We start from the raw sequence: 24799 nt of genomic DNA on the forward strand, positions 1-24799 counted from the left end.
CACCACCGAGCTGGTCGAGCTAAATTGAATTTGATCGCTCCATCTCGTTACATTTCCGAGCGAGATGATGATCCTCGAGACGGGTTGCGTTCGAGGAAGACTCGCCAGTGGCCTATCGGATGTGCCAGTGTTCCGTTGACTTCTGACCGATACGTAAGCGGAAAAGCGAGCGCGAATACGTGTACGTGTCTGTGAAAACCATCATAAACTGAAGGGACGTGAACGTGAGCCCAAAGTGCCGCAAGTGATGCGCTTCGTGCAAACTATGACGGTTGGCAAACGGTGAACGAAAGAAACATGAAGAACGTACGATCCTGGTGGTCGATTTTAGTGCTGTTCGATCTTCTAGCCGCGTCCCAAGCGCTCTCGTTACAAGGCGACAACGTGTGCTACCGATATGAGAGGTAAAGCACAACACCCCAACAACGCACCCTTCATCAAGGTCATCCGAAATCGCCATTAGCAAACAAATGAGTGCCATTTGAACGCCACAGGCTAGCTCATAATACGAGCCGCGTTAACTCCATTAAACGAACCCATTATTTCGCGCGCCGTGCACGAAACAAACCACATTTCACCCAAGCGTCAATAGCTCACCTTCATTAATTGGATAATGTAATGTGCCTGCAATTCGCGCCCCATCAAGGTGCTCCAAGCTCGGGAACGGCAATAAAACGGTCCCCAACCCCGGGCTGTGTGGAGTCTCTGCGCGCTGCAGTTGACACTGCACTCGAGGAGAGTTTTCCGACCCCCCCAAACAGCCTTCTGGCGAACAATCGGGCCGGGAAAACGAGCAAACGGGCGCTACAAAATTGCCACGCTCCCCGATAGCCGTCAGCTGCGGAACGTGACGCATTCGCGCGGTTACGAGCGCGAAAACGCGGCCGTTGGCGTACATCCCCGTAATCACTGAACTGGACGAATCTCCGGTTACGGGTGCAGTTGGGCGCCATTCCTACCCACTAATGGGCTCCGGCAACAAAGATGATAATAGCGCAGACGAGCCACCGAACACCGAATCCCGGTGGGACACTTCCGCGTCTCTGCCGATCGCGTCGTTCTTGTGTCGAAGAAAAGTGGGCGAGTTTTTCCAGCAACCGTTCGTTCGACCCCGGGGCCCCAGTCGATGTTGCGCAATGACTCGTTCGCTCGCGGTCGTGGTCACCTGTCCCAAACCGGTGGATGGGTTGGTGAGCGAGAGGTGTCATTTTTCCAATCCCAGCCACGCAACACCGGATGATTGATGAGAAACGCTTGCGCGGACTAACGAGGGTTCGAAAGGACCCGATCGATACACGCCTGATGGGTGAAGCGGTTTGCTAGCGGTCAAATTTGACGGCCATCGTGGCCGTTGTGAGTGATGGAACGGGAAGATGGCCACCCGGGCGCGTGTTACAGTTTTGGGGTAGAAGCAACCGCAAATGAGACCGATCGAGATGCACTTGCGTAACGCGTGCGCTCGGGCGATTAGAAGTGATTGCGTCTTGGAACATGCGTCACATAAATCATGCACAATTGCGCTAGTGGCGAACGGATCCTGGCAAAAGTAGCGTGTGAAATCACTCCTCCACGAATAGGAAATCAAAGGAGGTGTTGCGAACTAAATCATAAAACAGATTTCGATCTGATCGATCGATACAAACCTCGATCACTCGTGATCACTCCGTCTCCGGTAGAGACCAACCGTTCGGTTTCATCACCCGATCCGAAACGCCCATTCATCAGAACGTCTGCTACCGTGGCGTTCATGGATCGGCACGATCATGGCGGGAAAATGAAATTGCTTCCCAACACTTCACCCAAGCCGGTTGTCGATCATGTCAGTCTTTCTTTCATCTTTTTTACCATCGGCAAGCAAATCTTGGTGGCACGAACGCATTTTTATCTGCACACGGGTATGCGTGCGGATGAAATTGCCGACTTGCAGGCAATTAAAAGTATGAAGAAAATCGCGAAACCGAGCGAGAGAGAGAGTGAAGTCCCGATCACCCGAAATGTGGGCCACCGGGGGCTAAATGTGAACATCGTGAGTGATGCAATCGAATCGCGGGCTTCGCGTGCATGCACCCCACCGGGAGAGTGCAGTGTCAGTGTTTGTTCTGCGAAATCCACCCATCTCGTTATGGCATTTGAAGTGGTTTGAAACCCGCAAAACCGGGTTTGTAGCAGGGCCAGTGCATACCACCCCCGAAGATGGAGGGGTTGTTGATCTCGAGTGGGTCAAAGTTCGCCCCAATACAGAAGCGGGCTTTTATGCTTCTGCAATTCCATTCCTCGAGTTCTAAAGACCGTTCCAGAAGTGGCAAATGTGCCCGACATTATTTGTGGCTCAAATTCATACGTTTTCTTTTCTCACGCACGCATACCTTTTCAGCTACACCGAAACGGAAACCATCCCACGCAATCAAACGGTGCAGGTGTTGACGAGGCAATGGTGTCTGGAGTTTATCCCGCGATGCACCTTCTACCAGACGGAAATTAAGGAGGTGTTCGTCAAACAGGTATTTTTCTACGGCAGAAAAAAGATCGTTGGCTCTCGCTCCTCTTTAGGTGAACCCGAAATTCCCCACAAAATGAGTCATTTGGAGGCACACCCCCAAAAACACGCCGTTAACTGCAAGGTTTGCTCCTTTTTCGTACGACCCACCCAAAGCGCCACATGCAAATTGCGCCGCCGTTTATGCATTCGCATCGAATTATGCTCGTTTCGGCTGCCAAAACGAAACCAAACACCCGCGGTTTGCGCCCATAACAGATCGTAAACATCAATTACCGCTATTAGATTTGGCCCGCGATCCCTCGACCGATCCTCGCCCGATCCTCGCCCGTTAGCCGGCTCGCAGCACGTCTCACGGTCCATTATTTCATATTGCCACTTCCGCCGGGGGCCGCGTCAAGCGAACTCGCAGCTTTGTCTCCTATCCCGGCTTCTTGAACCTTCCCGATAACGTCCCTCAAAAAGCAACGGAAACGTAGAACCGAGGGCTGCGAAGAAGAACGCCACCAAAGACAAAAGCCCATCGAGTCGAGTGCTATCGGGCGGTTCGCCATCTTTTCCTGCGGGTTGCCGCGAGAATCCAACATCTCCACGCGCCCACTTAGTATTCCGCTCGAAATCGGGAAGTTTCGGTTACGTCCGCCCTTTGTTTCTCGCGCTCGAAGCGTTGAGACGTCGGGTGGGCTTAATTTAATCAGGCAGGTCCTCTGTCTCACCCGCCCATGCGAGGGATGTGTTTTAATGTTACGCCGGCGAATGTCGCGCCGCTGTTTTCGGACCGGCCCATGGTCACGGGCGAGCCTGGGAAATGGTAATGCTAATGCGCGTGAAGGGATCTGCTCCCTCAAAAAAAACCAAAACCGCCAAGAAGGGACTTAAGCGTGAATGGGCTTAACATTACCGCTTGATGTTCTTGCGGTTGAGCCGCGCTTCTGAGACGTTCCCATTCCGTCTTCCGAGCATGGCCGGACGAAAAGCGGAAGCGCACATTTAGAAATGGTAATAAATTTGAATGTATTTGCTTCGGAATGTTTCGGGGAATGCCATTTGAAACGAGTGTGTTCTTCCTCATGCTCTGGTGGCTTCTTCCAGCAATCTGTTGGTGCAATTTTTGCGATCTCAATCCATCTAGCCTTGCTCGGGTGCATGTTAATGGGGCGTGTTTATTGCGTAACACCATGTTCGGACCACGTGGCTTCCGGTTTCGGTTTATCTGATGGTGGGTTATGAATTATAAAGCAGGCCCACAACACGCCCTCTGTAGGCTGGCTCCATGGCTTTCCAGCAACCTCGTCACTTTGAAGCCCTAAATCAACACTCCAAACCTACCGTAGCTTCGGGCGTGCTGTTGAGAATATTCAATTATCGATCCAGCCGAAAGGGCCACCCCATAAATTTGCACGATGGCACAAGCGATTCCATTCCATCTCACCGTCCATTGCAATGCTACCGTAATGGTTTTTGAACGTGTATACTTTCAGAACGTCACGAGAACGCGCCGGGTGGAGTTCTGCTGCGAAGGTTATCAGGAACGGCGCACCGGAAATGGGTCGATTGGCGAGTGCCATCCGATTTGCCGCGGCGGATGCATTCACGGCGAGTGCCAGGCGCCGAACGTGTGCAATTGCATGTCCGGTTTCAGCGGGAAGCACTGTCTTCAGAGTACGTTTTTTAATCAACTCCATAGAAAGAATTATCCACACGATGATCAACTTTGGGAGGGTTTTTTTTTCCAGGATGCCGCAATGGAACGTGGGGCGTGAACTGTCGGAATCGGTGCCACTGCCAGAACTACGCTCACTGTGACACGAAAACTGGCCACTGTCGCTGTACGGAGGGATGGATGGGCAAATTGTTGAGTATTGTGCAAGAGTGGGTTTTTTAGAAAGAAGAATAATTGTTTTTTTACCACCGCAGCTGTGAGATTCCGTGTCCTGAAGGAACCTACGGGACGATGTGCGTCAGAAAGTGTAAGTGCAACAACATGTCCTGCCATCCGCAGACGGGTGTTTGCATGCCAATCGAGGAGATCGTGATGTTTGACAACATCACGCGGACGATCGAAAACGCGTACTCCTCAGAAAGCACCGAACGAATATCTGCCGAGCAGTGGATCAAAGTCGAGAATGAAACAAACTCCACTGTCAGCAGTACAACTGCCGCTCAAGACGCCAACTCTACGAGTTCTACCAGCACCACGACCAGCAGTACAATTGCCTTCGGTAATGACACCTCAACGGCTTCTTCTAGCAGTAGTACCAGCAGCTCAATGCAACCAACACCTCCAGCAACATCGACAGAAGCCAGCGGACAAATGATGCCAAACGCAACGTACGCCGAATCGTATCACGAGTACCTCCCAAACAACACTGAGATGAGCATGGTGCTTACGAAAGGTCATTTAAGAACGGCGAGCAACGAGAGTGTGTACGAGCTGGTCACCACGACGTCTCGCGTCGAGATCACGTTCATCGACACGGCAGTCAAGAAGGTCGAAGATCCTGCTACTCTGAATAACGCCACAGATCACGATGGTCACGACGACACTATCTCTGGCGATAACTCAAACGACACCGACACGCAGCTGGTGTACTTGGAATCCGAGAACCATCCCGTGCTGTTGGACATGTCTGAAGAGGACACCGTCCTGCACGAAGCCAACGAGCGACAAGCCCTCGTAACGATCTCCTGCCTACTGATCACTCTGTCGCTACTTCTGCTGGTGGCAGTATATCTGAAGCGGTTGAATAGGAAAGCTCTCGCGAAGTCAAGCACTACCGTCAGCCCACCGGCACCTGTGAAGATCGTGGACGAGAGTGTTCAAACGGGAAGTGACTCGAACCGATCGTCTGATCCTCTACCTGACCTGCCGCACGTGACGTACACTCGGGTGAAGCCGAAATCGCAACGGAATGGCTCCATTGGTAAGTACACTAGAGAGATGATCGTGATCGAGGTTATCCTCCATGAGAGGTTGTTGAATTATGGGTCCTTTGGACTGCTTCCTCAGAGCATTATGACATCCCGGCGAACAACAGCTTCATACACCGGGCAAAGAACGCCTCACCGTACAACTACAACTTCCCTGCTGCCAACCTGAAAGTGACACCGAGAAGATACAGCCTGGAGCACATCTACGACGAAATTCAGTACCCTCCATTGCCGGAAGTGACGGCTGGAATCGATACGCCCGACAACAACACGCGAATCCTCGAGAAGGACAACGATTACTCGAAAACGGTAGTCGTGACGTAGGGTACGAAGGTGTCTATGTACGCAGGTTATGATCGATTAGGTTTAGCGTTGCCAAAATACACTGTTTTTTTTTGTAAAAAAATCGCTCCTCAACTTAATATGCGTAAATTGTCATCACCCCTATTTGCTTCTCCAAGGCGGATCTGCAACTGGGTGCCATTTTTTGTAGCGATCAATTAACGGAATCCCCCGAGGTCTTGCCGACGATCATAAGCACCATCAATCACCTATCGTTTTGCTATGCGAAGCTGCGTTTCCATTCGAAATTCCTCTCCGGCTATAACCGCGTCGCAAATGCGCTTGCTGATGATGGTGTTGTTTGTGTGTGAAGACTGAGGCCGCTTAGATGGCCTCCCTGGGGCAGTCGTTTTGTTCGTTCGCCATCACAAATCCCGTCCCCGATATCAGACTTTAGAATAACCCATCACGTCATCCCGCTTGTCGCCTACACACGTTGATAGCGACGCCACTACGTCGTAGATCCAACGGAGCCAGCATTTTAATCCTCTCAGAACCTTCCGTGCGGTCAGCTGCGCTTTGGGGGTTGGCTAGTTTATTTCTAGGAATCGCTTCAGATATCGTGAATCGTCATGGCGAACCTCAAGTGGTGTACGTTTGTGGCGGTGGCGTTGGTGTGCCAGTTTGGGCTCGCTCCTGGCCAGGAAGGAGTGAAAACGGTCCGCAAAGGTGTCAAGGGTGGCTCCCACAATGTGTCGTTTGGGAACGACAGCTTCTTCGCACCTCCAGACGGTGTATTCCGGCCGAATCACACCACGATGGATCTGCACCGATCGAACGAATCCCTCAGCGCCCTCGATCGGTTCATGAACAAAACGAAAGGTCACATTCCGTCTGGTGTTTGCTTCGAAGAGGTCCCTACGGCGTCTCTGTTGAAAAACACCCCCGTGGGGTATGTCCCGCAAGGAAACGGGGTAAGAATGTCAAGGAGAGAGAGAGCCACGAGTCCTTTCGGAATGTTGAATTTTCTCCCCATTTCAGTCGAATCCTTCACTAAGCCGCGTGCAAGTCTGCTGTCCCGGATTCGAGCGAAACGTGCATAACTTCCGCAAATGTGAACCCGTGTGCGAGGATCCCTGCCAGAATGGATTGTGTGTGGGGCCAAACACCTGCGAGTGTTATCCTGACTTCGTTCGCAACACCAAGGGTCGATGCGTGCCAACCTGTCCGATCGGATGCGATCACGGTGAATGCGTACAGGGCACAAACGAATGTCGCTGTCACGAAGGATACGAGCTGCAGCAAGTCGGAGGAAAACTGTGCGTTCCCAAGTGTACCGGTGGCTGCGGAGAAGGTCGCTGTGTGGACGTGGAACGCTGCGAGTGTGGTCAAGGATACACGTTTGATCCGCAGCGAAAGTGTGCTCCACACTGCGAGGGTGGCTGTCATAATGGGCGTTGTGTGGCACCGGGAGTTTGTGAGTGTGAAGTCGGATATGAACCATCGGATGCGGGTTGTGAGCCTGTCTGCTCGAAGTAAGTAGTCCTTGAGAATCCTCGAAGTTCCTCAATAATTCTTCAATGTTATCGGGTTACAGTGGGTGCTTCCACGGTGTCTGCACCGCACCAGAAACGTGTTCCTGCAAGCCGGGGTACGAAATGAACGACGGACAATGCACGGCTAGCTGTGATCGACCCTGCCTGAATGGAGCCTGCACAGGACCGAACGTTTGCAGCTGCAACCGTGGATTCATCTTAGACGAAGTCAACATCTTCCAGTGAGTATAACGTGCCGGTTTTCCACCCACAACACTGAAAAGCTGCTGTCTCTATCTCACCCTAACAGCTGCATCCCACACTGTCCCGATGGCTGCCCGAACGGGGTCTGTTCCGGTCCGAACATGTGCCTCTGCAACGCAGGATACGTCAAGGATCGTTCGGTGAAGGGAAGCCAAGCGTGCATCAAGCGCTTCGGTGCAGTAAAAGCGTAGGCAAGCGCACGCGCCCGCACGCCACCGATAACCGAGCTGCCCGTTTGCGGCGGAATTTCACAGCTGCTCACAGCGCTGACCTTCTTGCTATGACTTCACATACCCGCTGCATGTTGGATCGTTGCTGGTTTTGATAACGCGTTATCAGCCGCGGTTTATGGTACGGGTGGTATGCAAAAACAACATTAAAAACAATCACGCATATGTGCACGAAAGCACGAGAGAAATAAATCAAGCCTAATGGCCGAGGCGATGCGTTTTATTGTTGTGTTTTCATGCGAAATTAATGAGGATAGTCTTTAACGGCAATCGCATGAAGCATCCGTTTGCCTGGCCGGGGGTTTGATAAGAGCTGATGTTAATATCGTCCTGTTATGAGCTAAGCAAATTTTGTTTCACAATTTTAGATGAAATGTACACTTGACTCGAGCAAATAATTCCTTTTTATGGTCGGGAAAACGGCCCTCTTTGATCATGAAGAAACCGCAGTTTGCTTAGATGCAAAAATTGTGCAACAAACATCACTGCAAATGGCCACTCCCATTCGAACCCATTCGCCGTCGAATCGAACGCGCGCCCATTAAAGAAAACATGATCATTTTCCAGATGCCTCTCGACCTAATTGAAACGTCTGCAAACGGATGGTGCCACATGCACGCGAACAATTATTTATAACCAGCTAACCGCAGCACACTCCCAACTCGTCGCTTGGAATAATGAATCGTTCGCGCAAAGTGACGACGGATTTTCACCAGAAGTGTGAGAGAGATTTCTTATCGAATTTAAAATTAGCCCCAAGCCACCAGCACCACCACCACCACCACCAGTGGTTTAGCCGGATGAGCTTGTGTGCCTGGCCCCAGAATAGCTCTCACTGTGAGGGCTTGGGTGCGATATTTATCGTCCCGTTTTCCTTCTGTTGCCGTGGGTCCTATCCCTTTTTCAATTTCCCTTCCCCGGTCGGTTCATTAGCGGCCGCTTTCCTTTTTCGTCCGCGTCCCAAAATCCATTCGGCAACAGCCATTAGAACACCCATTAAGTCCACCAGCGCGCCAGAACGGTCCATTCGATTGTCCCCGGGATGGTAATGGCGCTGCCAGTGACACTCTCCATACTCCATTGCGCCATTGCGTGCGGTTGTGCGTGAGATGCATTTTCAATTGCAATAGCCAGCACCCTTTCCCAGCCGGGTCCGGGGGTCTTCCCGCCCAAGGGGTAGGTGGGAAGTTGAGGTGCGGCAAAAGTCAACATTTGTTTTGTTCCTCTCAGCAACGCACAAATGCACCGACGCTACGAGAAGAGTGTTGCCTTCGGAAGATCTTTCGCCTTTTCCCGCACGCATCGCTGCTGGAGCCGACGGAAAGAAAGATTACATTGCGTTTGCCCGTATCCCATCGCACCCATCTCTCGTTCACTCTCTCTCTCTCTCTCTCAGTATGTGTGTGTGTGTGTATATGTGCCTACGCTACGCCTGCGGAAGAAGGAAACGACGCGAAACAACATAGGCTGTAACGCGAACGACTTTAGAATTCTTATAAGTCTTCTCTTCGACGCATGGCACACAAGACGTTGGAGTAGCGCGGTTTTGTTTTGTGAATTTTGATCAAACCCCAACGATTGTGTCCGGTGTGCTTGCGAGGAAGCGTCCCGCAATTGGTCCCCTGATCGATACCGATCGCGATCAGTCAGCAAGCGAACAGGAACCGGGCAGAACGTTGTCTTGGCCTGTGGCTTTCTTCACCAGTGTGACTTCACTGGCGTTGAGCGCAAGTTTGCGAGTGAACTAAAGCCTGCGATCATGATGATCATTCTGGTGAGTTGCGTGATCGTGACGCTGCTTCCGATCACAACCGTCGATGCTGCCTGTTCCAAAACGGTCGTGTAAGTACGCGTATCCCACCTCATGCTCACGAGCAAACCCAGTAGCAAGCGTTCGCTTTTCGGATTCCACAGCAAAACGAAGGTGATAGTGAAGAACGACAAACGGATGACCGTGATCGACGAGCCATGCTGCAAGGGCTACAAAAGGGTGAAGCTTCGCTGCATACCGGTCTGCTCGTTGTCCTGCGAGAACGCCAAATGCACCGCACCGGATGTCTGCACCTGCAACACTGGCTACGAGAAGCTTTCCGACCATCGGTACGTACGGTATCCTGCCCGGAACTGTGGGTGGTCAGAAACCGGAAACACACCGACAACCGGGGTAAGGAGGCCACTCGTCACGCTTATCTCACCCGATTTCGCTTTCCTTCCCGAACAGATGTATTCCGCACTGCAACGATTGCGATAATGGTATCTGCACGATGCCAGGCTTCTGCCAGTGCCACACCGGGTACACTCGAGGCGAGAATGGCACGTGTGTGGCCGAGTGCAACGACTGCACCAACGGGTTTTGCTTGCAACCAAACGACTGTCAGTGTTATGACGGGTACGAGCTGACAGGATCTGGTGAACAGCGCTCCTGTCGGCCCATCTGTCCAGGCCAATGCCGGAACGGGCTTTGTGTCGCTCCCGGTGAGTGTATGTGTGCTGATGGGCTTTCGCTGGCACCAACGGGCGAATGTCTTCAGCCAACTACTCCTGTCCCACGCTGCCCGGAAGGATACGAAGAGACGTTGGAGGACGCCAGCCTGAACCTCGTCGGATGTCGGCCGGTGTGTTCGGAACCGTGCCAAAACGGAACGTGCGTTGCACCGGATCAGTGTGAATGTTTTCCCGGGTTTTCCAATGATAACTCCAGCTCACCGTTCGTGTGTCAACCGGCGTGTAATGGTGGTTGCGCGAATGGAGACTGCGTGGCACCGGGTGTGTGCATTTGCCACCCACAATATGGCAAGATCGGAGACGAATGCATCCCGCTGTGTGAAGGATGCAGTCTTGGGCATTGCGTGCAACCGAACGTGTGTGTCTGCGATCGTGGCTACCGGCTTAGTGAGGGCGATTGTGAACCGATCTGTGAGGATGAGTGCAAGAATGCGATCTGTACTGGACCGAACGCTTGCACCTGCCTGCCAGGGTATAACTACACCGACATCAACGCGCTGTTCGATTGTCTGCCCGTGTGTGACGATGAGTGCATTAATGGCCGGTGCATCGCACCGCAGCAGTGCGAATGCAATGAAGGTGGGTAGATGTGTGTGTGTGGGTGGGAAATGAGTGTCATACTCTTCCGTGGAGGGCTAAACCACTCGTGACTCATCTGTTCTTTAGTGAAGTACAGAAACACAACTGCTATCAATGTTACATCATTTCCTGCTTGGAATCTTAGTTTCAAGAAACGTGCGTTTAAATTAATGAGAGCTATTTTTATTTTCTCAACACCATGCAGGATATGTGCAAGACGACGAGAACGGATGCATCCTTCCAGAAGATCTGTGCCGGCTAGGGTGCATCAACGGGCAGTGTCACGGTGCGAAGTGCATTTGTGACCCAGGTTACATCAAACACTCGATCGAGGGTCACTGCGAAAAGACGTGTCCCAATGGATGCATCCACGGAGACTGCAACGGTGGTGATTGCTTCTGTCACGATGGCTATCGCCTTTCCGCGTACAACGCATCCGTGTGTGAGCCGATCTGCGGGGAGGATTACGATTACAGCAGCACCGGTTGTATCAACGGGCGCTGCATACGACCCAACGTCTGCCAATGCGACGAAGGATACGAGTTTGTGGACATCAACCAGACACGGTGTGAATCCGTGGAGGAGCTAACCCGTCAGCGGTTGGCTCAGGAAAGGATGGCTGAATGTCGGCGTGGTTGTAGAAACGGTAAATGCCGAGCCGGGGAATGCCGATGTAACGAAGGATATGCCCATCCGGAAGGAAGCGCATTCACCTGTAAACCCGTCTGTCCGGAACCCTGCCGAAATGGGACGTGTGTACGACCGGGGATCTGCGAGTGTACCACCGGATTCGTGTTTGTTGAAGGCAGCCAAACACACTGCCGATCGGAGGAGGATCTGCTCCGCGAAGGACACGATCGATGTGTGCCACTCTGCCGGAACGGAGAATGTCATGGCGATCGGTGCTTCTGCATGCTCGGATATCGAGCATTAGATCCGGAAGATCCGTACAATTGCCAGCCAGTTTGTGGACGTGCCTGTGTGAATGGAACGTGCGCCGGAAACGATCGCTGTCATTGCTGGGATGGTTACGAGAAAGCTGCTGAGGACGATCACCAGTGCAAACCGATCTGTTCGTCCGGTTGCCCACACGGGGATTGCGTCGGTCCTGCGCAGTGTGCCTGTCATCAAGGATATGCTCTATCGGAAGGTGGCAACACCTGCGTGAAGGAAGAATCGTTTGAGGAGCGAGCCACTCGTCTACGACAGTTGGAATGTGAGCGAGAGTGTTCGAATGGATGGTGTGAGTCAGGCGAATGTCGATGTGTCGAAGGGTTCTACCACGATATCAAAAACCCGCTAAGATGTGAGCCGTTCTGCGAGCGACCCTGCGAGATGGGTCGTTGCGTTGGCAATAACACGTGCGAGTGCTTGGACCGTCACGAGCTCGTTGAACCGTTCGTATGTGCTCCCATCTGCAGCGTGGAGTGCATCCGAGGATATTGCGCTGCACCGGATCTGTGCCGTTGCCACGACGGCTTCCGGTTAGTGGACGGGTCGGACAGTGTGTGTGAACCGGTGTGTGGTGAGAACGGTTGCACTAATGGAGTTTGCGTTGGTCCAAACGAGTGCAGCTGCTTAGACGGATACCTCCAAGATCAGGACGATCCAGCTCTGTGCCAACGGGAACCAACCGTGATCCTGCAATCGCACGAACAAAGGTAAGTGTTTGCGAGCCTTCGCGGTCTTCGAGTGACCTTCATGCGACCTTTCCAACCAATTCCCATACAGCAGTGGCAACGAGTACTACAAGATATCGTACATACACTACTTCATCCCGGTGATCGCAATCGTGACGCTGATCGCGGCCATCCTGATCGCGAATGCGATGATGCGCAACCGCCAGAAGAACTACCACGTGGGGAAGCTCGGTAACGTACGGCGGCGGAAGGCGCCACGAAGCGGGTCCAGCAAACGGGACGCACCCGAACAGACCACCGATTATAACGATTACAATCTGGTCGTTCTCTTCCCTACAGAGAGCAAGGAAAACTGTGTCTACTTCATGCCGAAACCGGACTCCAAGACGAACGAGCTCACAAAATTGAATCTCGAAGTTGAAACCATCTGAAACGGTGAGAGAGAGAGAGAGAGCATCCCGGCGACGACCGAACTGAGGTTTTCCCGGGCGCTCGGAAAATCGAATGCGAACTCCCTTTCGACCACATTCCCTCCTTCGATTCGCTCACACTAACCCGCTCACGCGTAGGACCGGAAGCGAGACGCACTGTTTTCCATTTTGCCTCTGTAAATATGTGAACCATGTCGCTTCCTAGGAAGCGGCTTCTTCATTGTACTGATTACCTGGTAGTAGATTAAGCTATACGAATGATCATGACCAAAATGGGTGCAATAAATCAAACGCCTTTCGTGTATCAACTCGTAAAGGATTCTCGTATATTTGACTTTATTTTTCTCACCGCCTTACAATAAATAACCATCGAAACCGTGAAGCTGGTGATGATCGATGGATGGAATTCCATGAATACTGCTACTAACGGCTAACGCACAAAGACCAGCAGCTAGTCGATATCCGTTTCCATGGAATTTCTCGTCTTTCGACACTTGCAGATAAGAACGGACGTGACCGCAACGAACGTCACGAGACCGACGGCTACGGCTATCAGGATCCACTGATTGCGATCGATCGCGGACAACAGGCTTGATCCTGCGAGCTGGACAGGTTCCGCTTGCGTCATGGTGGTATTATCAGGATCCACGCTCGTTTCTCCATTGGACGTATCGAGCACCTTAACCGTCTCACGCGATTCCACATCTAAACACGTACCATCGTCAGTGACGGTACCGGATAGGCAAATACATCCGCCCGTCACAGGCTCAGGCTGGAAACCTGGGGGACAGTCTAACTGCTGCATTTCCTCCTCCTGATCCAGCTCATCGTCTTCGTCATCCTCATCATCACTTTCGAGGTTTAAGCGGCTCCGAATGAAGTTGTCGTTTTTCTGCGCCACGCATACATGCCCATCGCGCAGGATCGCTCCCGGTTCACAGAAACAGATACCATCGACACACTCCCCATTAACGCACGCTGGGTCACAATCCAACCGACAGTTACCGTCGATGTCCGCAGAGAATCCTCCTTCACACCGACACACGTCAGGTTCGGAGCAATAGGATCCCCAAGGACAGCCATCCTCGCAGTACGGTTCGCAGCTGCCGTTGGAGGATTCCACGTACCCCGGAAGGCACGCACACACATTCGGCTGGGTGCAAACTCCGTTGGTGCATTCGTCCTTGCACACAGGCTGGCAGTAAGCGATCGATTCCGAACTAACCGCTAGCTGGAAGCCGGTGTGACACGAGCACACGTTGTTTTCCACGCAATCACCATTTTCGCAGTTCACATACTGCTCGTTACACGCTGGCTCTTGGATGGGAGTGGTTGGGCACATCGATGGTGGCGATACCGTCGGACAGGTGACTTCCGGACAGCTCTTCTCTGGAGGACACGTCACCGGAAACGCTCTGGGAGTTGTAGTCGTTACCCTAGTTGGAGGCATCGTAGGACAAACCGTCTTTGGGCACGGTTGGGGAGTTACATCCTCAGAAGGACACGTAACGTTACACACCGGTGGGACCACTTCCGGGCAGTATGGCGCCGGACATGGTTCCGACTTCTCACAGGTACACTCACGCGACTCATTGTCCACGTTGTAAATGATGACGTCATTGGTGCATTCTACCGGGTCAGCGATCAATTCGCACGTGGGCTTCCCCAGTGCATCGTTGGTAGAATAATAATCGTCGAAACAGCGACAAGAATTCGGACCTCCACAGACACCAAACGTACAATCGACCACGTCCGGATTGCAGTACGGTACACAGGTGTATTTCGACGGCTGCAATGTCTCCATGTCTTCCATTGGGACGTATCCTTCCAGACACTGGCACACGTTCGGTGCCACGCACTCTCCATTAACACACTCGGGGACACACAAGGGTTCGCATTGATCCGTCCCAGGACGACGTTCGTATCCATCATTGCACAAACACTCATTCGGCACAACACACCGTCCGTTAGTGCATCCATTCGCACAAACCGGAGCACATTCTGCTGGACCGCCGTTCGACGGGACCTGCAGAAAGTATCCTTCCATACACTGACAACGATTGCCACCCAAACACACGCCATTGTAACAATCAATCACATCCGGATCGCAGACAGGTTCACACCGGTTGCTGCCATATTGCCATTCAAATCCGGCGCTACAAACGCACGTGTTCGGTGCAATACAGGCTCCATTCACACAGCCCTCTTCACAGATCGGTTCGCAGATCGCGTGGAACTGTTCCGAGGGCCGATAGCCCGGGTGACATTCACAACGACCTTCGCCAACGCAGAACCCGTTGACGCACTGTTCGCTGCACGTAAGCGGTTCACAGAGCATACGTCCCTGCCGGATGGCCAACGTGTATCCTTCGTTGCATTCGCACACGTTCGGTTGTGTGCAACGGCCGTGCGTGCAATCCACCAACGATCCATCGCAGGTTGGTTCGCACACGTGCGTGCTGTTTTCCACGAACCGATATCCAGCCAGACATTGGCACACGTTCGGTCGGATGCAGTACGCATTGACGCACTTGTTCCGGCAGGATGGGGTGCAGATCGCTGATTTTGAGCTCATTGCTGTAAAGAAAACAAAGGTCAATGTGGTGCAGGATGAATAAAGCTTACGATCACGGCCCACTTACAGCTTGTCGTTGTGATGTAGCCCTTCAGACACTCGCAGTGATCGGGAGCGACACATCGACCATTGGAGCAACCCTTGGAGCATTTGGGTTCACACACGTTCCTGCTGTTCTCGCTCTTCACGTAACCTATTGGGGGTGAAGATCGAACGATTAGAATCAACTCCTAACGCATGTGAATCGACCTCCACGTACCTGTTCTACAGTCACAAACATCCGGCGCAACGCAAACCCCGTGAACACATGGTTTTGAGCACTTTGGAACACACTTGTGCGCTTTCGTTAGATCGAGCTGGTAACCATGGTAACACTGGCATTGGTTTCCTCCAATGCAAACACCATTCTCACACGGCTGATCGCAATGTGGCTGACAGGAACCGGTCGTTTCGTTGTACAGCAACCCTGCTGCACACTCGCAAACCCCTGGACCAGAGCATCGCCCATTCACGCATCCGTTAGGACACTCGGGAACGCAAACATCAGATGGTTGGTCGTCCTGTTGTCGGAAGTTCCGGTGGCATTTGCAGGTGTCGGGAGCTACACAATCTCCATTGATGCACGGTTCGGAACAGCTGGGCACACAAACGGTATTGTCGTCCTCAGCCAGCACGTATCCTTCACTACAGCTGCACGTGTCTGGTGCGATGCACTGGCCACGCTGGCAGGGTTTACGACACACCGGTTCGCAGCGATTGCCATCGAACAGGTTATATCCTTCGTGGCAGCCACACTGGTTTGGTCCAAGACATACACCGTTTATGCACCCGTTGGTGCAGACTGGCTCGCAGGTGAAGTTTGATTGCGATGATAACGCGTATCCTGACAATAAAGGAATCAATTTTAAAGCATCGTTCATACCGCTAAAAGCACCTTGAAGTGATCAAACTAACCTGCCTCACACTGGCACACGTTGGGTAAAACGCATACGCCATGCTGGCACTCTTGCATGCAATGTGGCACGCAAGCAGCCTCGTTCGTAGGATCAAGCCGGAAACCCTCATCACACTCGCACACATCGTTAACGCAGCGACCAAAATGGCACGTTCGATCGCACTTCCGGTTGCACGTTCCACTCGTTGCGTCGCGCTCGAAACCCTCATCGCAAGAGCACACATTCGGAGCAACGCATCGGCCATTTTGACACGGCGTTTCACAGACGGGTTCGCACCTGTAGAGTTGCGTTAGAAAACAAAAGCTCTTTAGTAAAGGATGCTCCAAGGATACAATCTTCTGTGGTTGTATTACCGGTGTTCGTTCACCTTTCGGTAGCCATCGTAGCAAGTGCACGTGTTCGGAGCGACACATTCCCCAAAAATGCATTTCAGGCGACATGTTGGTAAACATTCGGATCCTACTGCGTGAAAACCGTCGCAACAGACTGGTTTCTTGCGAACCTCGTAGTCAATCTGGAAGAAGCCTGCACGTTAGCACGTTACACCACACCGGGCACTAGCTCTAGCTCTAAAAGTACACTCACGGAACAGGACAGCGCATCCACCATGATAGGAATGCGTAAGGAGTGCTCACTGAACATGCAGTAGTACGTTCCGTCACCATATTTGATTGCCTGGCTCTTGTTTTCCACCAATTTGGCCACTCTGCAATGAATGAAATCACGGTGACATAAATTCGCCTTCGTGTTAGCGCACCGAAAACAACCATCCGTATCTACACGTACTTTTCATCCTCGTAGCACAGTTTTCCAACTGCTGTAACAGTTGGTACTAATAACAGAAACCCAATCGAAACCAGACCCCAGAAAACTATAATCGAACCCAAGGGGGCCCTACGGAATGGCCCGCAAGGCGGTCGACCCATTTCGAGAATCGCTTAGCTGGTTCCAAGAAAACCAGAGCAGAGTTCAAGAAATGCGTGATCGCTACACGCTTGCCAACTCGTTACTGAAATGTCCCCTCGGACTATAATCCAAACGCAACTTCGTACGACAATTTGGCACCGAAGATGGGAAGATTCTGGTCGAGAAGAATGCTAATCAGGAGTGAGGAATGCGTGTTCCTTCCACTAACAAAAACCGTTTGACGATGATTGCAAAGCGGAACTAACAGAGAAACAGCACCCCACTTGATCGTTGCTCTATTTCGAACGTACGATTTGGTCAACCGTCCATGGTTTGGTTATCAATGGGATTATAAAAACGTCGATGAGAATAGAGGGACGTGCCCTCAACCCTGTTTTCGAGTAATCTTAATTGCTTTCTTGACGACTTTTTTCCCTGGCCCTGAAGTGGAAACTGTGAACGGAATTGTGAAACGTTAGTTCGCATTCCATCACCACTATGGAGTTATTTTCCATAGAACCGGAAGTGTGCTGTAAATCTGATGCAGAAAATAGATGGCACTTTTCAAAGACATGCTACTTATCTCGATGAACTTTAACAGTTTCGTATGAATAATTATACAATAAAGAAAATGTGTGAAGAAAACCCGAGATTGTTATGTTTGTTTTAGAAAGATTGCGACAAATATATCTCCCATTAGGGAGGAGAAAAAAACAGGAATAAAAACAGCGATAAGCGTGCGATCTTCTTTGCCAAAAAAATGGAAATATTCCATGATGATACGCACGAGCTGCAAAAACTTGAGCGTTGCAATGGCAAAACAAGAAAACTGGCCGGAATTGAGACATAAATAATTTTGTTTTGTCACTAGGACGTTTAATTAGAGCTAACGGTCGAAGATGTACCAAAGCTTTGCAGACTCGGTGGCGTTTGCAAATTTGCATAGCGTGCAGAAGCTCTGCCAGTGTGTGAATTGTTTTATTTTCGGTCACGCTGCAGGTCAGCGTTTACTCTTGCGCTTATCAGACACCCCAAACGGGCTGCGTCTATGTGGGTCAATAAGATGACTAACAAGTTACTAATCAGCATGGTGATGAATGTGTACTAATCACTTGAGTGTCGGTTACTGCATCGTCCGTTGCGGTTGATGTAACAGATAACGATACAAAATGTACTGTAGTCAATTTTTTTCTGACAACTTTACATTGAATGTTACTTTTTGGATTCTCGCGACATCAGTTAGTAAAACCCCGAAAGCAGCTTAGCTTATTTAGACAATCCGAATCTGTTGGTGGAAACAAAATCCTTATCATTAGAAATATGTTTGTGCCTGTCTCAATTTATTTTCAATTGCATAAATCTAAAACATTGGAAACGAACTGATAATTTGTTAGCAACATGACCATAAAAATTTGTTAGCATTCTTCTTCTTCTTTGACCCGTTCATAGTTGAACACGTCGAATCGAATTTCATGGCTCGATGCATGCCAGCAGTCCTATATCCTCAGGAACATCCAATGACTTTCTTTGGCTCCATTCGGGAAACCGTACTGGTGCATAGTCTTCCAGACGTCGTTTAAATGGACGAACATGTGCTGCGAGCGCGTTTTATTGAGCTCAGATTTGATCGAAGGTACGTGTGGATGGACGAGTGTTTAGTTTTGCTAAACTAAGGTGTTTAACCATTGCCAATACAGTTTAGCAACCGACCTGGTCTGCGTCGATCATGTGTGGATAGATGTTTCTTCAGATCGTTTCTTGTGAAGAACGAATAGTTACAAAGCTCACACGGGTGTTTTCGTTCGTCACGATGATATTTCAGATGCTGGTTTAATCGGGCCCTGTTCAATTAGATGATAATCGTTACGAAAAGAATCATACAAGAGAGATTTCAACTTACTTTGAAACGAACAACTGATCACAGAAGCTGCAAGGGTGCTTTTTATCCCCATGACTATCCTTTTTGTGATACCCAAGACTGCGTTTGGAGCGCAAAATCTTGCCGCACACGTCACAACAGAATGTTTCACCGTTGTGAACATTCCGGTAATGGTGTAAAAGCAGTTGTTTGCAGTGAAATCGTTGCTCGCATCCTCGTTCGCATTTTAAAGGTCGCAAACCAAGATGGATGTTTCTGTGACCTTCTATGCGGGATTTAGAGAAGCTTTTGTTACAAATATCACACTCCACGAGCTGATTTTGATACGTCTGTTTGCAGTCGTAAATGTATCGTTTTTTGCCGCTAGAAGATGTTACAATTGCCTGAAATCTTTTGCTCGAGTTGATTTTAGCTGGCTCTAAGGTTTCTTTTCCAGCAGATTGTATCAACGATTCGGTTTCTTCGGTGCTCGATGAAAGATCGTTTCCAGAAGTGACTGTTGGAACATTTAGTGCTGGAGATGCTTCGGACAGATTTATAAACATGTGCTATACTTCAAGACATCTTTCGCGATAGTCTCTAAAATCATAAAGCTTAGAGAAGCAATCATGGCAAATTTTTTTCGAGTGTTTGTCGGTGTTTTCAATCTAAAACATACAAGATGAGTTAATTACTAACCGATGGAAACTTTGTATCGATGGCTTACCATAATGCTGAGTAGTTTGGTAATCAATACATCCAAAGCTGAAACACAAAATATGTCCAGCAATGAAGATCCGCTAAGACACAACCGACATACGTCGCGAATCTCTGCAGCCATTAGAATACCTAGTTTTCTCACAAATTTTCCGGGAAAAACTAAAACGCGTGCGATGGGAGTCTGTATCTTAAAGGGTTTGTTTATATTTATACTTCAGTAACTGTCATGATTCAAAACAGCAAACCAATAGACATATTTTCAAATACTTCGCAAGGGAACGGTTATAATTCTTTATAATTGCTCCAATTTAGCTTGTATTATTCCTACATCGAAATATGTGCTTGCAGAGCCCAGATAAAGAGCAGCATCCTATCTCTACTTTCATTGTCCAACGGTCGTCCACGTGGTTGTCGCCAGCCGGTAAGGAATAACTTTTTTTGACTACGACTCATCCGTCGCCACAGATTCAAATGCGGTTGATCATCTTGTGACCGATTGAGAGTATTTCTGTGAGAAAGCCGTTTGCTTCTACGAACGTACTGATTTTGTTTCATGACGATCCTGGAATACAAAAAAATCAAATTTAACGAATATCTGTGCTCTTAAGTAACCTTCTCCAAAGATTGCTTAGAATAGAAATATAACCTTAACTCAGTATAAACTTTTCAATTGCATAAATAACCTTAATTTCAATGTAAAGAGACCAATTTATAAGTTTTTAAAGAAAAATGTAAGTGTTATGTCTTGTAGAATCGGATACTAGATGAATTTGGCAGCTATTGCATCTTGAATAGAGAGACTAACCCTGCTTCTAGTCCGTCAAACATTTTTGTTGACGTCCTCAGCTGTCAGATGAAAATATCCTTCGTGTCACTTTTGTAGATGCAATAATACACAAGTTATTTACCATTTATTCAAAGTGAATTTTTCTTAACTATTGGATTAATCGTGTAATTTCGACTGAGGTTGGTTGAAAGCGTTACAGAAAAGGCTCGCTTCAGAGTGCTTTAATCAAAATTGATCGTTAAATTCGAGCACTCGATCGAGATGGGTATGAATGTGAGTCGCCAGGTGGACCTAACGGAGAACGAATACCTTCAACGATTCGTCGGCAAAACCCACATCCCCGCATATGATGATGAATTTTGGAACAATTTCTTGCAATATCACATCAGTCTACCTACAAACAGGTGCGTTATCGCTGAGCCGTGAAAATTAAATCCGCTAACGTTATTTATTACGTTCATTTCAGCCAGGAACAGTTGAGCTTGGACTCGCGGCTGGAATCTCTTTGCCAGAGCTTTATCAGCCACAACCTACATACCGGCAACTTTGGATCGCTGATAAACGTGTTTCTGCTTAAGGTATCTGAGCTGCTTACACTGTCCGACACCGAAAGGTTAGTACAAAAGACGCAATGAGTTGTGACATGTGTTAGACGATCCGCAGAACTAACAAAACTAAAGCTTATTTTAATCATTCACATTTTAGTAATGTCCACATATGGCACGCATTCAATGCACTGTTCATCATCCGATGTTTGGTCAAGTATATGATCGAGACGGGTTCCGAGTATCAGTTGTTGCAGCATTTCGAAGCATTGCCAGTTCAAGCGGCTGATAATGATGTGGCAACCCCGGAGGCAGCAGCGACGAGCACGGCTGTTCCTATAGATATTCGAGCGGTGGAAGAAACGAAGGCGGCGGTCGCAAAGCTGGTTGATGGTACAAAATTTGAAACTTTCCTCGAGGCACTGGTCAACATTATAGTCGTGATACCGGTGAAGTATGTTGTCGAAAAGAAGGCTGAATCTAGTATTAAAGCATGCTAAAAGTATTGTGCATTTTTCAGAGAATTCACATATCACCTACATCTGGAAGCGGTCAATTGCATGATCATTCTGCTCTCGGTGAGCCTATTTTCGCAGCAAACGATGGAAAAATCCACCATTTACAGGACAGTGTACCGCTGCCAGCATGCAAACACGTTGATGAGCGCTTTGTTACATTTCCTAAGCCGCATGAGCCAAGCTCCACAGACCATGTTTGGCTTCGGAACCGGGGGTTCGTTCGTTTTCGGTATCGCTGAATCGCTCTGGTCGATACTGACGTTCGCTCGCAAACAACCGGACATACTTACCGCACATGATCTTCCGACGGCCTTCAGAGAGCACTATCCTCTTGCGAATCAGAGCCTGTTGCTGATTCTCATCCTTACCAATCATCACGCAACGAAAGATAATCCCTATCGGATCAGCTTATTCGGATGTTCAGATTCACAAGGTACTATGGGAAATAGCCGATTTGTAATTCTTATTTGCTCAAGTTTCATAATTTCCGTCTTAGATTCTCCGAAGGAGGATCCTGCTACATTCAAGATTGATTTCTCGTCTTTGTACAACACATTGTGCCGGATAGTGACTATCGATCAGGCTACACTTTTGTTGTATCTGTTGCTTTATCGAAACCAAAGATTCCAGAAATACGTGATGGCACAACAGAACCTGCAGCAACTTGTGAGTTAATTGCGAGCCATGTGAGTAAGCAACCAGTAACTGAGCTTTTACTTTTATTTCCCGGTATAGGTTATTCCAATACTGCAGACCCTGTACAATGCCCCCGATAGTACTTCACATCACATTTATATGTCGCTGATAGTCCTGTTGATTCTCAGCGAGGATGATAATTTTAACAAGAGTGTTCACCAGATCGTAAGACCACATCATTTCACCAGTCACCCAAATTTCATCTGATCAATTAATTATCACTTTCGGTTTCTTACAGATGCTGAAAAATATTACCTGGTACACGGAACGTTCAATCAGCGAGATTTCCCTCGGTGGCCTCTTGATACTGGTTGTCATTAGGACGATCCAGTATAATATGCTCAAGATGAGGGACAAGTACCTACACACGAACTGCCTTGCCGCCCTGGCCAACATGTCGGGTCAGTTTCAGTCGCTTCATCCGTACGTCGCGCAGCGATTGGTTAGCTTGTTCGAAACGTTGGCCAAGAAACATGCCCGGCTGGATCAACAATTAAAACAACCCAACGGAGAGACCGGCGAAACGGAGGTTGCAATTCCGATCGGTGGCGGATTAACATCAGAAGACATGGTAAGTAGGTTACCCTCTAAAGTCGCTCTACCATCTAATGATTGGCCGAATTTCTTTCCGGCTTCAGTTGCAGGATTTGTCCGTGTTGGAGGAAGTGTTGCGAATGGTGCTGGAAATCCTTAACTCCTGTCTTTCGCACCAATTAGTGTACTGCCCAAATCTTGTGTACACACTGCTGTACAAACGCAACGTGTTCGAGGCCTTCCGAAGCCATTCGGCATTTCAGGACATCATACAGAACATTGACATGGTAAGGTTGAGCTGTGAGTGATGGAAAAGAACGGCTATATAAGAAAAATATCGTCCACCAGGTTGTAGGATTCTTTTCTTCTCGACTGCAACGGGTGCAGGAGCAGCGCGGAGAGCTAGGCGTGACCGAAGTGTTGGAAGTGATTTCCAAAGGAGCTAGCCAGTGGTCGAGTGATCGGTTACGGGTATGTTAGATGGCCACGTGTACGCACATGCGCAATGCACTGGTAACTTAACGATGTGATTTGCTTGCTTTCAGAAATTTCCTGACCTTAAATTCAAATACGTGGAGGAGGACGCACCCGAGGAGTTCTTCATCCCGTACGTTTGGACGCTCGTGTGTAAGGCTGGCTGTGTACACTTTAGTTCCGAGACGATAAAGGGCGTCAGTACCGAAATCGTTTGTTAACGTTACCGTTTATTGTCACACTCCTCTCGGAGGATCGTTTCGCGGTACTTTTCAAATTCGCTTCTTCCCAACTAACATAATCTATTCGGCACAATTACGGGCAAAACTAGAGTGTAGGATCTAGCGGTAGAATTCGGAAGCCTTGTGTTCCGACATTGTTTTTTTTCCCGCCCTGTGCAATTTAACAAGGAACTTAATGGGCTGCTGGAGTGACGACTGCTGGCATGATTCACCGCTTTTTCAGTCCTCTTTTTCTTTTTCGATCTGTTCTTACGTACGCAAACTAGCACCTCGAATGATTCGATGCAATTTTGTATAATTTTATCATGCATTCCTACTGATGGTGCTTCGTTTCTTATTATACTATCTGTTGTGCATTTTTTGTTATTGTTGATGTACTAGTCTTATTTTCGACGGCTTTATTTTTCATGTCACACTGCGTAATTTTATATTTGCAATCACTGTTCTGCGTTTTCAACCTAGATGCTAGATGCCATTCAGCGTCCGATCAACGTGCATCGTTAGCTTTCGTTAGTGGTCGGTTACGGAATGATATTGGGAGAAGACTGGAACGCAAAGAGCTACGAAATCAGGCAATAATAACGTAAGAGTTAGACGATATATAGTAACAAGAGGTTCTAAAAAAAATATTCAGCGTGATAACAGCTCTATGTCTAAGGCGAGTGTGAATATTGTAACACGAGAAGCCAGTAATTATTTCAACATAAACCACGAATACCGCGGAGGGTAAAACAAGCTGCCGTATTTTAGATGGTCGTCGATTGTGGATTTGCTTTAGGCACAGGAATGGTCGGGAATATCCTTTGTTAGCGCTATCCTTTGAAGCGATAATGCCATTGACGGCAGCATTGAGAATCGGCAAGTTTAATGCGAGCACGTCACTGGATTGTGGATTCGAGCGGGTGAATGAACTATGCAGGAGAAAAGTTGAACGTTATACATTTATGGAAGACAAATGGTAAACAATATTAACCCCGAACGAGGCAAGAACATAACCTTGCGGTATACTAAAGCCGTGTTTCATTCGCAACTACCAAAGATTACATGATGACAATTGAATCACGACACTTGTTTTTAGTCAAAAAAAAAAGGTC

The 24799-nt window shown here is 49.2% G+C and overlaps 6 protein-coding genes across 6 annotated transcripts; 4 read left to right on the forward strand and 2 right to left on the reverse strand.

Annotated features, from left to right (window-relative positions):
- Positions 1–297: 297 nt before the first annotated feature.
- On the forward strand, positions 298–5799 carry LOC128722529 (uncharacterized). The gene is made up of 7 exons (XM_053816198.1): positions 298–404; positions 2375–2501; positions 3979–4159; positions 4234–4351; positions 4415–4647; positions 4798–5421; positions 5508–5799. Exons 1-7 carry the CDS (start codon positions 298–300, stop codon positions 5750–5752), a joined length of 1635 nt encoding a protein of 544 aa, XP_053672173.1. The 3' UTR covers positions 5753–5799.
- A 499-nt stretch (positions 5800–6298) lies between these two features.
- Positions 6299–8018, forward strand: LOC128722752 (epidermal growth factor-like protein). Its single transcript, XM_053816431.1, has 4 exons — positions 6299–6684; positions 6752–7245; positions 7308–7487; positions 7556–8018. Exons 1-4 carry the CDS (start codon positions 6343–6345, stop codon positions 7698–7700), a joined length of 1161 nt encoding a protein of 386 aa, XP_053672406.1. The 5' UTR covers positions 6299–6342; the 3' UTR covers positions 7701–8018.
- Positions 8019–9501: 1483 nt separating this feature from the next.
- On the forward strand, positions 9502–12894 carry LOC128722751 (fibrillin-2-like). Its single transcript, XM_053816430.1, has 5 exons — positions 9502–9581; positions 9654–9839; positions 9961–10823; positions 11029–12484; positions 12555–12894. Exons 1-5 carry the CDS (start codon positions 9502–9504, stop codon positions 12892–12894), a joined length of 2925 nt encoding a protein of 974 aa, XP_053672405.1.
- A 451-nt stretch (positions 12895–13345) lies between these two features.
- LOC128722531 (multiple epidermal growth factor-like domains protein 11) lies at positions 13346–18890 on the reverse strand. Its single transcript, XM_053816201.1, is given in 9 exon segments — positions 13346–15471; positions 15537–15662; positions 15729–16352; positions 16424–16701; positions 16779–16939; positions 17011–17131; positions 17212–17377; positions 18479–18505; positions 18854–18890. Coding segments are annotated over 9 exon segments (3666 nt in total).
- Positions 18891–19009: 119 nt separating this feature from the next.
- Positions 19010–20030, reverse strand: LOC128722534 (zinc finger protein 782-like). Its single transcript, XM_053816204.1, has 4 exons — positions 20010–20030; positions 19765–19857; positions 19232–19593; positions 19010–19172 (listed from the first exon to the last, which is right to left on the reverse strand). The coding sequence occupies exons 1-4, from the start codon at positions 20028–20030 to the stop codon at positions 19010–19012; spliced, it is 639 nt and encodes a 212-aa protein (XP_053672179.1).
- A 927-nt stretch (positions 20031–20957) lies between these two features.
- Positions 20958–24685, forward strand: LOC128723533 (dymeclin). The gene is made up of 10 exons (XM_053817286.1): positions 20958–21100; positions 21163–21309; positions 21402–21695; positions 21762–22192; positions 22256–22425; positions 22495–22620; positions 22694–23026; positions 23094–23276; positions 23338–23460; positions 23535–24685. The coding sequence occupies exons 1-10, from the start codon at positions 20958–20960 to the stop codon at positions 23682–23684; spliced, it is 2100 nt and encodes a 699-aa protein (XP_053673261.1). The 3' UTR covers positions 23685–24685.
- The last annotated feature ends 114 nt before the right edge of the window (positions 24686–24799 follow it).

This window comes from Anopheles nili, chromosome 3, assembly GCF_943737925.1.
Source record: "Anopheles nili chromosome 3, idAnoNiliSN_F5_01, whole genome shotgun sequence".
Taxonomy (NCBI): Eukaryota; Metazoa; Arthropoda; class Insecta; order Diptera; family Culicidae; genus Anopheles; species Anopheles nili.